General features: G+C 34.0%; 1 protein-coding gene across 1 annotated transcript; it reads left to right on the top strand.

Moving 5' to 3' along the window:
- Positions 1–2,586: 2,586 nt before the first annotated feature.
- On the top strand, positions 2,587–4,967 carry LOC137656933 (uncharacterized). Its single transcript, XM_068391291.1, has 4 exons — positions 2,587–2,725; positions 3,156–3,318; positions 3,760–3,908; positions 4,352–4,967. Exons 1-4 carry the CDS (start codon positions 2,723–2,725, stop codon positions 4,550–4,552), a joined length of 516 nt encoding a protein of 171 aa, XP_068247392.1. The 5' UTR covers positions 2,587–2,722; the 3' UTR covers positions 4,553–4,967.
- Positions 4,968–16,257: the final 11,290 nt, after the last annotated feature.

Genomic DNA, 16,257 nt, shown 5'->3' with positions numbered 1-16,257 from the left:
GAGAGAGAGAGAGAGAGAGAGAGAATTCCACTAATCCGCATGGAATTGTTGACGGATACGTAAATTTCGATAAAAAATGAACATAATTTGATATGACGGACTATCTGCGTTTGTTTGGTTTAACATGGAAATTTGAAACATTCAAGCCATTTAACACACACACACATACATACATATATATATATATATATATATATATTATATATATATATATATATATATATATATATATATACATATATATATATTTATACATATATATATGTATATATATATATATATATATATATATATATATATACATATATATATATATATATATATATATATATATATATATATATATATACATATATATGCATATATATATGTATATATATATATATATATATATATATATATATATATACATATATGTATACATATATGTATATATATATGTATATATATATATATATATATATATATATATATATATATATATATGTATGTATGTATGTATGTATATATATATATATATATATATATATATATATATATATATATATATATATGTGTGTGTGTGTGTGTGTGTGCTATGTAGTACATGTATGCATCTCCCTCTATCTATCATACAATGAAAAAAAAATAGAAAAAATACGAAAAGAGTGGGAGGAAAGTAAGCCAGTAATCAAATTACCGTAAAACTGAGCATACTTTTACCTGAGTACCATTTTTAATCTAACCGTTATTAATGCTGATTTAAAGCATTCCATTGCAAAATGCTTTGAAATACTAATCTCTTCACCATTTTTTAGTTTCTGAATAATTTTACGGTAATCGCTTCAGGTAGGGATGCAAAATTTCTAAAACATTCAAAAATTTTTATTGCTCTCGTCAGCTGATCTTTTTTCTACTGAAACACCATCCAATTCCATCCTATCAATTTACTTAAATCCCACAGTGAGGCTAAAGATTACAAACAAACACAGCAGCTAAAATTACATTTCTCTCACTAAATACGGAGCTAATAAATGAACTTGCTTTAAAGTTATTGCGCTGAAACATCAGGAAGATTCTGTAACTTCTGTTATTTTGAATTTAGACCATATGGCCCAACGCTAGGACCAGGAATGCTATTCAACCCTGTGGTACAACTAAGGGGAATCTTTGATACTATGAAGTAACAGTTAGACGTTGGACAGCAAGAAGGAAGAGAGGAAGCAGGGACGGACGTAAAGTAGAAACATAAAAAGTAGATGTAGCTAAGGGCCGATGAAATACTGCAAAGACACTTACTAATGTCTACAATGCACCGTACGAGGTGTAATGATAACCATAACATCAACGGAGAAACAGCGGCAAAATTGATTGATTGATTTCAGGTTTTCTGGTATACTGACATCTAAGGTAATTGAAAATGTTTTCCGTTATGTCAGTGGCGTTAGGTTCAAAATCCATATCAGGTCAGTAGACCTGAAAGAGTCACTGTATACAAGTTTCATAGGTGGACTGATGTGAATGTTGCCATGTCAGGATTAACTGAATCTATGTAATTTTGGCCGGAGAGGCCCTTCGGTGCAAAGGTTCAACTGGGTGAAAGCACCAAAGCTGCACTGTGAAGATAAAGTTAAGAGATTGAACACCAGAACGATAAAAAGAGGAAGTGGGAATGTAATTAAAGTTAAGGCTAAAAAGTCATGCCAGATTTATCGACATAGAGAATTTGTGTTTACAATCTAGTAAGAAATAACAAAATTTGAAGTTTCCTAACCTGAATTGAAGAGATGTTTCCCTAACTTATTTTTCTTGTGGAGTGAAGTTAGACCTAAAGTCGACTGGTCTTGCTTTGGTGCGGGGATGGATATGTCATCACAAGAAATTTTTGAAGGCCACGGGTATTTCGAGTTTTTTAACAAATTATATTGATCAGAAACACTTACAATTGTCAATATATAAATGGATAACCTTATTTTCCCCCACGCGATTATTTGCAAGTTTAAAGTGCTTTTGATTTCAGCCTAAAATTACTATATTTAGGCACGAACGCCTTATCATAAATTTCAGATGATTCTGGTGTAAAAAGACAAAGAATGACAGTTTCGAAAAATAAGAATAAGAAGATTACCAATGAGAATAGGAGGAAGGAAAGGAAAACAGCTCCTAATTCCATTTCAGTTTTGACCAAAGTCCTCTAAAGTGCTTTTCCCATTTAAGACCCCTTTTATCCCTTTGGCACATTGGAGATCTTTCAATATTTTCCCGTTAAACATGCTCGACTTTTCTGTACTAGCAGCCATTAATGTACAGGTGGCCAAATTCAAGTAAATCATTTATATTTCCGAAGTCCAGGTTAATTTTTTCCCTCACCGAATCCCTTTCTTTAGTTTTAATTTTCACAGGATAATGCAAATTACATAGTTAAATTTGCATACAGATCGGCTTTTCTTTGCATTGTCTGGGCTGAGAACCAGTGGCCTGCAATCCTTGTTGACAAATCGGCTGAAGCAATTGCAGCCCATCGCCGTCGAAAAGAAGCGGTAATTGGTCCATCTGGTTTCTAGTCTTCGTTTCTTCTTTCTTTTCAGCAGACGACCAATCGGATGGCATGGCATATCTGACGTCACTGGCCAAAAAGTGTATATATCGCTATATCCCTGAATTGTAATCATCAGTCTCAGCATAGCTGCCGCTGACTTCCAATCTCCTGGCATCTAAACGTGATATTTTGTGTGATTCAGACATGGTCAGCCACATTTTTCTAGTGTTATCATCTATCGTTTATCTTCATTTTGTTAAATGATTTGGATACATGTTTCCGTGTAATAACTTAGAATTGATTGTCTCCTAGTATGTATTTTACTGTCTCGTTTTTACATAAATTTTTGTAGGAGTATGTTTGTAAGGGTATTTAAAAATCATAGCTTTCTACACAATTTTCTTGCCGGTGTGACTTTGCACATAAACAAACGCAAATATCAGCACATTGATATCATGATTTAATGGTCAAATGAAACTATTAGTTTTGGTAGCATTCCTTCTTCGATCTTTGTATATAGAGAGAGAGAGAGAGAGAGAGAGAGAGAGAGAGAGAGAGAGAGAGAGAGAGAGAGAGAGAGAGAGAGAGAGAGAGAGAGAGAGAGAGAGAGAGAAAAAAAGTTCATTTCTTTTTCCAGAGTTCGATCAGCCAGATTTCCGAGTCATCCTTGATGGTAAGCAGAAGCAGACTGCGACGGTACAGCTTCATAATTCTCGTTCTTTCTCTGTTCGCTGCTTCTACAGTTTCAGCAGTTCCTAAAAGAGTTGCAAATCGCATGGTACCAAGCTGGTGGTTTATAGGTAATGCTGCTTTTGTTTACACTTCATATCACTGAGAATTTTTCAGATAATCTGACTTACTTGATAGTTAACGTAAAGAAGGCTATTTGGAAATAGACTACTGTTGTCTCCAAATATAGATACATTTAACAAGCTTTTCAATTCATCAATAGCTAGCTGCCTTAGTTTATGGTATTAGGGGTATAAATAATAAAAATGGTTTCAGCCATGAACATGAGGTTTTGATAAAAATTAATTTAGTTTAATCACAAAGGCAAAACATTCTTAAAAATTATCTCTGTAGAATCACAGCTAAATTTAGTATAAAATAGTGAATGAACCTTTTGTTAGTTACCATTGCTACATTACTTGCTAATCTCAGTTTCTGAGACCAGATATAATGTCCATCTCTTAGTTCAAATTGTACATTCAATTTGGTCCATCTCTTCTTCAACTTTCTAGCGAGGAACATTTGCTACAATTCCGACGACTGCAAAGTTGACGAGTGTTGCACCCGACCTATGCTGTCATTAAACTCGTATTGTATGCCAAGGAGGACTAGAGGACAAGTTTGCAATTCCGCGCCATTCTTGCTCAACGAAAAAGAAGGAGTCAGTATCATTCTCGCCATGCATGGAAAATCTTATCGTGACTTGCAAACGGGGTTATAATATAATTATTTGAACATTGCCCTTTTTAATATAACCAGACTATCTTACAAAAAGCTCACTTTTCAGGCCTTTCAGATATCATTATTTTACAAGTTAGATCTCTGGCCTTTCTTCTTGTAACTCTGATATCAGGCCTTTCAGATTTTTTTTATTAGATTTCAGGCCTTCATTTTCGCAGCTCAGATTTCAGACCTTTCAGATTATTTTATAGATTAAATTTCAGGCCTTCTTTCTTGCAACTCAGATTTCAGGCCTTTCAGCTGTCTTCCAACTTAGCTTTTAGCTCCCTCAGTTTTATTAACCACAACAATACTTTTCATCACCTTCAACCTGGAAAACTACTTAAACAAGATGCAGTACAATCTTCTCCTTTACCCTCACAGGTATACTTCAATGACTGTCCCTGTCTGGCAGAGTTCTCCTGCGCCCAAATCAACAAAGATATCAACCCCAGCTGCGTGGACCTTGACGAACTGGAAGAGGACTTCCGAAGATTCGCGAGCATGAAGACGTTTAGCAACTTCATTCACAGAGGCATCCCAGCTGCCAGAAAATCGAAAGACGCCCTTGGAAACCCTAAGTAAAAAACGCCTCCTCGTGGTATTTTGTCTGGTCGTTTCGTCAAAACACTTGGAATGAAATTTGACCGGGGGACGAATGCGAATCAATGGAACGTTAGAATTGTGGTATCTATATAAGAAAACTTCATTAGATATTCTCCTTTTGTGATTTATTTGGATGGATGAGCTGAGATCTATATCTAGTGCGTGTTTCCTAGGGTTCAGAAAAGGGTCTTTACATGAGCAAGAATCTGGGCGTACTTTAGCGTGAGTCCACTTTTAATAGGAAGGCAATAATTGCATTAAGATTTCCAAGCAAGACTCCTTTATACATAGTTAATTGTGGAAATTATGCTGTTTGAACAACTCTGCGGCCTATCTTCAATTTTAATATATAAATCTGGAAAGACATGAAAACAAATAAAGCATTTTTAATCTATCGGTTTTGTTTGCTAAAGCCTAAACCCAGATTTGGTCCACTACGATTGTGACATGAATAAATAATTAATGAAATTTGAGACATATGAACCGGTGTTGTAGCATTGGAGGCCATTCACCGCCGTCACACATGAGTGACCCGTTACCAAATAAACTTTACCTAAAAATCATTATACCATATATCAGATTACTATGTTATTAGTTGGATTCCTTCCCTATCATATGATATACCTGAAGAAGTGAACATTAGGAAAACAGATGGTTAACGAACTTGAATCGGCGGAACTTCAGAAGTTCAAACTTGAAATTTATGGATTCATTATTATCATTATTATTATTATTATTATTATTATTATTATTATTATTATTATTATTATTATTATTATCATTAGCTAAGCTACAATCCTAATTGGGAAAGCAGGATATTATAAGCCCGAGGGCTCCAACAGGGGAAAATAGCCCAGTGGGGAAAGGAAATAAATAAACTATATGAAAAGTAAAAGTTAAAATTAAACATTTTAAGAACAGTAACAACATTATAACAATGAAATATTTTTAGAACAGTAACAACATTAAAACAAAGATTTCATATATAAGCAATAGAAATAGACTTATATCAGCCTGTTCAACATAAAAACATTTGCCGCAAGTTTGAACTTTTGAAGTTCGCTAAGAGATGATTATGAAGGTAGTAGGTTTGACAGGTTGGTTCGGTATAGATTGCCTTGTCTACAGCAAGACACGGGCTCTTGCGTTGGCAACCCGTAAGATTAAGGTTTGACAGAGGAGGATTCAGTAGATAGAAGTAGATGGTGACAGATGGATATTGTTGCGACATCCTGAATAGGAGAAAGAGAAAGACAAAGAAGAAATGCAGCTTTCGTCTTTTCCTGAATACCAGCTGGAGTTTTGTTTGTCCAGAGAGATGTCTTCGATGCCACAAAATTATATATCATATAACAATTACATATGTATAAGAACATGTTAAAAAATCGCGCGCGCGCGCGCACACACATACACACACACACACTATATATATATATATATATATATATATATATATATATATATATATATATATATGTATGTATATATATATATATATATATATATATATATATATATATATATATATATATATATATATATATATATATATATATATATATATATATATATTACGCACATGATAAGTGTTTTGGCGTAGAAAAGAAGTTCGTTACATATGCAGATGATGCTACCCTCTTTGCCTCAGTTCTATCCCCTGATTGTAGATCTGGTCAGCCTCCTTTGTCTAGCGTTATTAGTATCATCTATCGTTTCACTTTATTTTGTTAAATTAATTGGATATAAGTTTCTGTGTAATATCTTAGCATTGATTCTCGTCTAGTGTGCATTTTACTGTCTCATTTTTACATAAATTTCCGTGGGAGTATGTTAGTAAGGGTATTTAAAAAAGCTTAGCTTTCTACGCAATCTTCTTGCCGGTATGGTCTTGCACATAAACTTTATCTAACATATCCTAAAGAATAGGTGCCCTTGCCAAACCATGGCTTCAATCATACATGGAACGAGATACATGGCTTTACTTGATATAGTGCTTAGGGTTCAAAAATAGCACAGACATTGCCAGGCGATTTTTACTTATGGTTTACGTTTATCGATACTGACAAGTCAAAAATTAAACCTTCATAAAGGTCAATTTGCCAGATTTTATAATCATAGTAACAAGGAACTGCGTAGGGATAGTCATTATAATTCCAAAATTGTGTGTAGTTAAATTGTTAAGCTCATTTTCTGTTAAAGATGCTTTTCGTACACTGAACTTTGAGATTTGAGACAATGCAATTGTTAGCCTACACAGACTCTCAATGATGAAATTAGCGTAGGCCTATGGCGAAAATAAAAGGCATGGAGTTGTATCTTAAAAACTCAAAGTATGATTGTATGCAGGCCGAGGGCAGAGGCTTCTCATCATCCAGATCTCTGCATTGATTATGTTTCTTTAACTAAGTACAACTCTTTTTTTCTCTTCGATTGCACAAAAAAGAAAGTACTTTTAAGGATTTTTAGTGATCAATCTATCCTGAAGGAGGTTTTAATTCTTTCCTTTCATTCTTGTCTTCAGTGGCTGACTCTCATCTTAATTTGTTGGATTAAAACTTGTGGTCTATTAAATTTCTTATTCCTGATCATGATAATATCTGACGTCGTCGTTCACATACTACTTTATGCACGTTACATATGATTTTTTTATAAATCTGATCATCATTTGCATTCAGATCTTCCCAGAATGTACACCCAGCAACAAAACCGGTGTCGCCTGGCCAGACCTAACTTGGAGAGATTATGCTCATCTTGCCCTGAAAGGTGGCCAACGTTAAACAACCGAGACATCGTTAGGATGGTTCGAATGTGAGGAGGAGGGAAGTTACCAATATATTACTCAAAGAAATGCGATGTTGAATGAAATATATATGAAAAGAGAGAGAACTTTTTTTATTCTTTCAAGAAATGTAATCTAATATAATTTCGAAACTAATTCATCAAGAGATTTTATCATATTTTTTTGTTTGAATGTTCCTATCTTATTTCTAAATAAAATTTTCTTGAATAATATTGGAACCGACTATTCACATTAATATTCATAACACAGAAATATACTTCGTTTGCATTTTCCTAAGCACCCCCCCCCCCTCTTTGCCTGAAGAAGGGTCGCAAAGTAATCCGAAACACATGTCGATACCAAACAATAAATGGAGAAAAGTAAACGTATTTCTGCTGTTATCCTGGAAACTATCTGCAGGATGATCTGTCCGAGTAGAAGCTGTCTTCGATTTTGGACGCCGATGAGACGTTGCGTATTCATTATACATGTATATATGTGTGTGTATATATATATATATATATATATATATATATATATATATATATATATATATATATATATATATATATATATATATATATATATGTGTGTGTGTGTGTGTGTGTGTGTGTGTGTGTGAGTGTGTGTGTATGTGTATTTATATATATAAACATAATATTCATATATATATATATATATATATATATATATATATATATATATATATATATATATATATATATATATATATATATATATATATATATATATATATATACAGTATATATATATAATGTCATTTTTCTAAAAGGGGAAGTATTTAATCAGATGGTCCTAACAGTATTAACTTAAGTATCAGAAACTTGGAGCCTTACTAAAGGCCTTACAACATAAGCTGATTATAACTTTAAAGAGTTATGGAAAGAATGATGATAATAATAACAATAAGAGACATAAAAAGAGCAACATGGATACGAGAGCAAACTAAAGTAGAAGATATTTTAACATGTAAGAAGAAGGAATGGACATAGGCAGGACATATAATGAGAATGTCAGACAATAGATGGACATTAAGAATTGTAAAATGTGTCCCTAGAAATTATAAAAGAAGCAGGGGAAGGAAGAGAAGACACTCTTATAAAATGGCATGTGTGCGGTCTTTGTTCTATAGTGGACCAGTCACGGCCGATGACACACACAAATGTACATATATATTTATATACATATATATATATATACATATATATATATATATATATATATATATATATATATATATATATATATATATATATATATATATATATATATATATATATATATATATATATATATAATACATGTGTGTGTGTGTGAATATATAAACCACTGGTAGAAACATAACATTTACACATAGTAACATCCATCGCCTTCGAAAAAACTCTAGAAAGTAATAATTCCATCGAAAAAATTATGTGAATATTACATTATTATTGATTATCTAAAATTAATTATTCAGAAAAGTACTCGTGAAATGCGTTTTTCTGAGACGTATTTTCTGTGTTTCGAACGGCTCTGATATCAATTCGTACCGAAAATGGATTGTTTTAAATCTCAAACCTGAAAAAATAATTTGAAGCCTTCGGTTATTTCAATGCAGTTTGCTGAACACGTCAATTACCCTTCGCCCGAGTTCGATCGCCGAGTGCGCTTCAGGCGTTACTTAATAATGAAAGTAATAAATTATAGTATCAATTATCTTTTCACCTTCCTATTCAGTCTCTTAACTTTTCCTTCAAATTGCAAATCCAAGTGTTGAACGACTGCAGAACTTTCAGACTCAAATCCATAAATCAAATCATGTAGTTTATTATTATTACTATTATTATCACTATTATTATTATTATTATCATTATTATTATAGTTATTACTATTATTATTATTATTATTATTATTATTATTATTATTATTATTATTATGATGATGATGATGATGATGATGATGATGATGATGAGTTACTAGGGTTTATTGAAACGAAAGAAGAGTTTTTTTGAGAGTCCTAAACGGCTTCGGAAGAAAATCTTCACGGATATCTGAATGGGTTCAGAAGAAATGGCAATAGACTTAGCATGGAGTTCTGAATGACTCAAGAACAGAATCTCTGAACGGTTTCGGAAGAAAACTTTCCCGGATTTCCAAATGCCTTCAGAAGAAATAGCCGTAGACTTAGCATGGAGTTCTGAATGACTCCAGAACAGATTCTTCCTGGAGCTCCCTGAACGGCACCTGAAGAAAATTTTCCGGGATCTTCAAAAGGCTTCAGAAGACATAGCCGTAGACTTAGCATGGAGATCTAAATGACTCCAGAACAGAATCTTCCCGGAGCAATTCTGAACTGCTCCGCCCGAGCTTCAAGTGACTTCTGAAGACCTGATCTTTTTTTTTTTTTTTTCAAACTAAGCATGCAACGCAGTGAACATTGTTAATGGCTATTTTTGGAACAGGGAGCTGCCTGTGAGAATTGTATATTAAAACTACAGAATCAACAGGAGGCTCTTCAGAACATCTTCATATACAGCTAGTTTTGGTGGTTGCTACAGAAGTTGTCGAACTTTGAAGAACATAATGTACGCGCCTTGAATAAGGAATGTTCTTCAAACGTTCCGGGAAAAGATGTAGACAAAGAAGAAGAAGAATGTACGAGCCTTGAATGATTCTTTGCTTGGGCTTTTGCAACGATGTCTTATCATTGGAGACTATTGGAACTAAGGAAATAAGGAGAGAGACAGAATGGTGAGCGACGCGTGGTTCTTCAACAGGATAGTCCCAAAATTCGACATTGATGAAAGGACATATCCAGATATTATTGGTAAATATATAGTGTTACTCGTCGTTTACTTTAGCGTGATGACGTATGCGGAGAAAATTTATTGCATTCCTGTCTCTACCCATCGCCCTGATGGACAAAGACATGGATGCCATCGATTTCTCTGAGGAATCTGACGAACTGAGGACACACGGCACTGAAATCTCTCTTGAAATCTAAAAGGAAACTGACGAACTAGGAAAGAATACGATGAAATCTCGAAGGAAATTGACGAACTAAGGAAAGTGGAATATGAAATATCAAAGAAAACCGAAAAACTAAAGAACTTGAAAAACCAGAACAGACAGAAGAGAACCGTAACGACGAGCCTTTAAACAAAGACGTAAAATAACCTTTAGTGCTAGAGGTAAATCACCTTGAAATAGAGGTAAAAAAAGTCCCTATTACGAGAAATAAGGCATCTCAAAATAGAGGTAAAATACCCCTTAATGCTAGATATAAGACACTTCAAAATAGAGGTTGAAAAACCTTAATGCTAGAAATAAGGCACATAAAAATAGAGGTAAAAAAGCCTCTAATGCTATAAATAAGGCACCGAAAAATAGAGGTCAAAGAGCCCTACAAGTAATGCACCTTAAAATCGAGGTCAAAAACCCCTAGTGCTCTATATAAGGCTCCTAAAAATAGAGGTCAAAGACCCTCTAATGCTATAAATAAGGCACCTAAAAATAGAGGTCAAAGAGCATCTAATGATAGAAGTAATGCACCTAAAAATCGAAGTAAAAAAGCCCTTAATGCTATAAATAAGGCACCTAAAAATAGAGGTAAAAGAGCCTCTAATGCTACAAGTAATGCACCTCAAAATCGAGGTCAAAAAGCCCTTAATGCTATAAATAAGGCACCTAAAAAGAGAGGTCAAAGAGCCTCTAATGCTAAAACTAATACACCTAAAAATCGAGGTCAAAAAGCCGCTAATGCTATAAAAAAGGTACCTAGAAATAGAGGTCAAAGAGCCTTTAATGCTAGAAGTAATGCATCTCAAAATCGAGGTCAAAAAGTCCTTAATGCTATAAATAAGGCACCTAAAAAGAGAAGTCAAAGAGCCTATAATGCTAGAAGTAATGCACCTCCAAATCGAGGTCAAAAAGCCCCTAATGCTATATATAAGGCTCCTAAAAATAGAGGTCAAAGAGCCTCTAATGCTATAAATAAGGCACCTAAAAATAGAGGTAAAAAAGCCCCTAAGGCTATAAATAAGGCACCTAATAATAGAGGTCAAAGAGCCTCTAATGCTAGAGGTAATGCACTTCAAAATTGAGGTAAAAAAAACCCCTAAGGCTATAAATAAGGCACCTAAAAATAGAGGTAAAAGAGCCTCTAATGCTACAAGTAATGCACCTCAAAATCGAGGTCAAAAAGCCCTTAATGCTATATATAAGGCTAAAGAGCCTCTAATGCTATAAATAAGGCACCTAAAAATAGAGGTAAAAAAGCCCCTAAGGCTATAAATAACGCACCTAATAGTAGAGGTCAAAGAGCCTTTAATGCTAGAAGTAATGCATCTCAAAATCGAGGTCAAAAAGCCCTTAATGCTATAAATAAGGCACCTAAAAAGAGAGGTCAAAGAGCCTATAATACTAGAAGTAATGCACCTCCAAATCGAGGTCAAAAAGCCCCTAATGCTATATATAAGGCTCCTAAAAATAGAGGTCAAAGAGCCTATAATGCAATAAATAAGGCACCTAAACATAGAGGTAAAAAAGCCCCTAAGGCTATAAATAAGGTATCTAATAATAGAGGTCAAAGAGCCTCTAATGCTAGAGGTAATGCACTTCAAAATTGAGGTAAAAAAGCCCCTAAGGCTATAAATAAGGCACCTAATAATAGAGGTCAAAAAGCCTCTAAAGCTACAAGTAATGCGCCTTAAAATCGAGGTAAAAAAAAGCCCCTAATGCTATAAATAAGACACCTAAAAATAGAGGTCAAAGAGCCTCTAATGCTATAAATAAGGCACCTAAAAATAGAGGTCAAAGAGCATCTAATGCTAGAAGTAATACACCTAAAAATCGAGGTAAAAAAGCCCTTAATGCTATAAATAAGGCCTAAAAATAGAGGTAAAAGAGCCTCTAATGCTACAAGTAATGCACCTCAAAATCGAGGTAAAAAAGCCCTTAATGCTATAAATAAGGCACCTAAAAATAGAGGTAAAAGAGACTCTAATGCTAAAACTAATGCACCTAAAAATCGAGGTCAAAAAGCCCTTAATGCTATAAATAAGGCACCTAAAAATAGAGGTAAAAGAGCCTCTAATGCTACAAGTAATGCACCTCAAAATCGAGGTAAAAAAAAGCCCTTAATGCTATAAATAAGGCACCTAAAAAGAGAGGTCAAAGAGCCTCTAATGCTAAAACTAATGCACCTAAAAATCGAGGTCAAAAAGCCGCTAATGCTATAAAAAAGGTACCTAGAAATAGAGGTCAAAGAGCCTTTAATGCTAGAAGTAATGCACCTCAAAATCGAGGTCAAAAAGTCCTTAATGCTATAAATAAGGCACCTAAAAAGAGAAGTCAAAGAGCCTATAATGCTAGAAGTAAAGCACCTCCAAATCGAGTTCAAAAAGCACCTAATACTATAAATAAGGCACCTAAAAATAGAGGTCACAGAGCCTCTAATGCTAGAAGTAATGCACCTCAAAATCGAGGTTAAAAAGCGCTTAATGCTATAAATAGGACACCTAAAAAGAGAGGTCAAAGAGCCTATAATGCTAGAAGTAATGCACCTCCAAATCGAGGTAAAAAAGCCCCTAAAGCTATAAAAAAGGTACCTAAAAATAGAGGTCAAAGAGCCTCTAATGCTATAAATAAGGCACCTAAAATAGAGGTAAAAAAGCTCCTAATGCTATAAATAAGGCACCTAATAATAGAGGTCAAAGAGCCTCTAATGCCACAAGTATTGCACCTCAAAATCGAGGTAACAAAGCCCCTAATGCTATAGATAAGGCACCTAAAAATAGAGGTCAAAGAGCCTCTAATGCTAGAGGTAGTGCACTTCAAAATCGAATTCATAAAGCCCCTAAGGCTATAAATAAGGCATCTAAAAAGAGAGGTCAAAGAGCCTATAATGCTATAAATAAGGCACCTAAAAAGAGAGGTCAAAGAGCCTATAAAGCTAGAAGTAATGCACCTCCAAATCGAGGTCAAAAAGCCCCTAATGCTATATATAAGGCTCCTAAAAATAGAGGTCAAAGAGCCTCTAATGCTATAAATAAGGCACCTAAAAATAGAGGTAAAAAAGCCCCTAAGGCTATAAATAAGGCATCTAATAATAGAGGTCAAAGAGCCTCTAATGCTAGAGGTAATGCACTTCAAAATTGAGGTAAAAAAGCCCCTAAGGCTATAAATAAGGCACCTAATAATAGAGGTAAAAAAGCCTCTAAAGCTACAAGTAATGCGCCTTAAAATCGAGGTAAAAAAAGCCCCTAATGCTATAAATAAGACACCTAAAAATAAAGGTCAAAGAGCCTCTAATGCTATAAATAAGGCACCTAAAAATAGAGGTCAAAGAGCATCTAATGCTAGAAGTAATACACCTAAAAATCGAGGTAAAAAAGCCCTTAATGCTATAAATAAGGCCTAAAAATAGAGGTAAAAGAGCCTCTAATGCTACAAGTAATGCACCTCAAAATCGAGGTAAAAAAGCCCTTAATGCTATAAATAAGGCACCTAAAAATAGAGGTAAAAGAGACTCTAATGCTAAAACTAATGCACCTAAAAATCGAGGTAAAAAAGCCCTTAATGCTATAAATAAGGCACCTAAAAATAGAGGTAAAAGAGCCTCTAATGCTACAAGTAATGCACCTCAAAATCGAGGTAAAAAAAAGCCCTTAATGCTATAAATAAGGCACCTAAAAAGAGAGGTCAAAGAGCCTCTAATGCTAAAACTAATGCACCTAAAAATCGAGGTAAAAAAGCCGCTAATGCTATAAAAAAGGTACCTAGAAATAGAGGTCAAAGAGCCTTTAATGCTAGAAGTAATGCACCTCAAAATCGAGGTCAAAAAGTCCTTAATGCTATAAATAAGGCACCTAAAAAGAGAAGTCAAAGAGCCTATAATGCTAGAAGTAAAGCACCTCCAAATCGAGTTCAAAAAGCACCTAATACTATAAATAAGGCACCTAAAAATAGAGGTCACAGAGCCTCTAATGCTAGAAGTAATGCACCTCAAAATCGAGGTTAAAAAGCGCTTAATGCTATGAATAAGGCACCTAAAAAGAGATGTCAAAGAGCCTATAATGCTAGAAGTAATGCACCTCCAAATCGAGGTAAAAAAGCCCCTAAAGCTATAAAAAAGGTACCTAAAAATAGAGGTCAAAGAGCCTCTAATGCTATAAATAAGGCACCTAAAATAGAGGTAAAAAAGCTCCTAATGCTATAAATAAGGCACCTAATAATAGAGGTCAAAGAGCCTCTAATGCCACAAGTATTGCACCTCAAAATCGAGGTAACAAAGCCCCTAATGCTATAGATAAGGCACCTAAAAATAGAGGTCAAAGAGCCTCTAATGCTAGAGGTAGTGCACTTCAAAATCGAATTCATAAAGCCCCTAGGGCTATAAATAAGGCATCTAAAAAGGGAGGCCAAAGAGCCTCTAATGCTAGAAGTAATGCACCTCAAAATAGAGGTAATAAAGCCCCTAATTCTATGAGTAAGGCACCAAAAAAGAGAGGTCAAAGAGCCTCTAATGCTAGAAATAATGCACATCAAAATCGAGGTCAAAAAGCCCCTAATGCTAGAGATAAGACACCTCAAAATAGAGGTAAAAAGTCAGCTAATGCTAGAGATATGGCACCTCAAAATAGAGGTAAAAAAACCCTAATGCTAGAGATAAGGCACCTCAAAATAGAGGTAAAAAAATTCTAATGCTAGATATAAGGCACCTTGAAATACAGGTAAAAAAAAACTCTAATGCTAGATATAAGACACCTCAAAATAGAGGTTAAAAAGTCCTTAGTGCTAGAAATAAGACACCTCAAAACAGAGGTCAAAAACCCCCTAATGCTAGAGATAAGGCACCTAAAAATAGAGATAAAAAAAGCTCCTAATGTTAAAGACAAGGCACTTCAAAATATAGGTCAAAATGCCCCTAATGCTAGAGATAAGGCACCTCAAAATAATGTCTAAAAGACCCTAATGCTAGAGGGTAGAGATAAGGCACCTAAAAATAGAGGTCATCTTCTTCTTTGCCTGCATCTTTTCCCACTTTTATGTGGGGTCAAATGTTTCTGGCCAGCGTTCTCCATCTACCTCTGTCCCACACTTCCTCACCGGTTAATCCCTTTGATCGAAGGTCATAAAGCCCCTAAATATCAACCACAATGGCATTTAATATCTAATTCTATCTTTGGGAATGAATATCCACTAGAAATTCAATAATGATAACAGCTTCTGGCTTGGCAGAAATTCGAACCTATGCCTCTTAGCCGAAACCATGCTTGCAGAGACTGTAACCAACCATGCTATCAAGACAAATACAAGTTTATTACAAGTCTACCGTACATATTCCTGTTGAATTCAGGAATCTGTTCTTAGATTTGAAATAAACTCATCTCCACTAAGATAGATGATTAGTGTTTGCAACACGTTGTTATTGATATAGATTCACGATGAATAACCACGTGTTAAAAACTAACTTATCAGCTATCATAGTGGATAAGGGTTGCTTTCAAGTCTAAGAACAGATTCCTGAATTTGACAGGAATATGTATGGTAGACTTGTAATAAACTTGTATATATATACCATATATATATATATATATATATATATATATATATATATATATATATATATATATATATATATATATATATATATATATATAACATATAATATATAATATATAATATATATAATATATATATATATATATATATATATATATATATATATATATATATATATATATATATATATATATATATGAAAGAGATAGAGAGGTCCTATCTCTTATTCCTTTAAGAAAGGCAATCGTTTTCGAGAATAGTTATCGAAAAATATAATCACACCGATATATTTTAATTCCTTTTCACATTTTTATATGGAAAATCCTTAAATATTGTG

Source organism: Palaemon carinicauda, chromosome 18 (assembly GCF_036898095.1).
Source record: "Palaemon carinicauda isolate YSFRI2023 chromosome 18, ASM3689809v2, whole genome shotgun sequence".
Classification (NCBI taxonomy): domain Eukaryota; kingdom Metazoa; phylum Arthropoda; class Malacostraca; order Decapoda; family Palaemonidae; genus Palaemon; species Palaemon carinicauda.
This window is presented reverse-complemented; position numbering and strand designations above follow the sequence as displayed.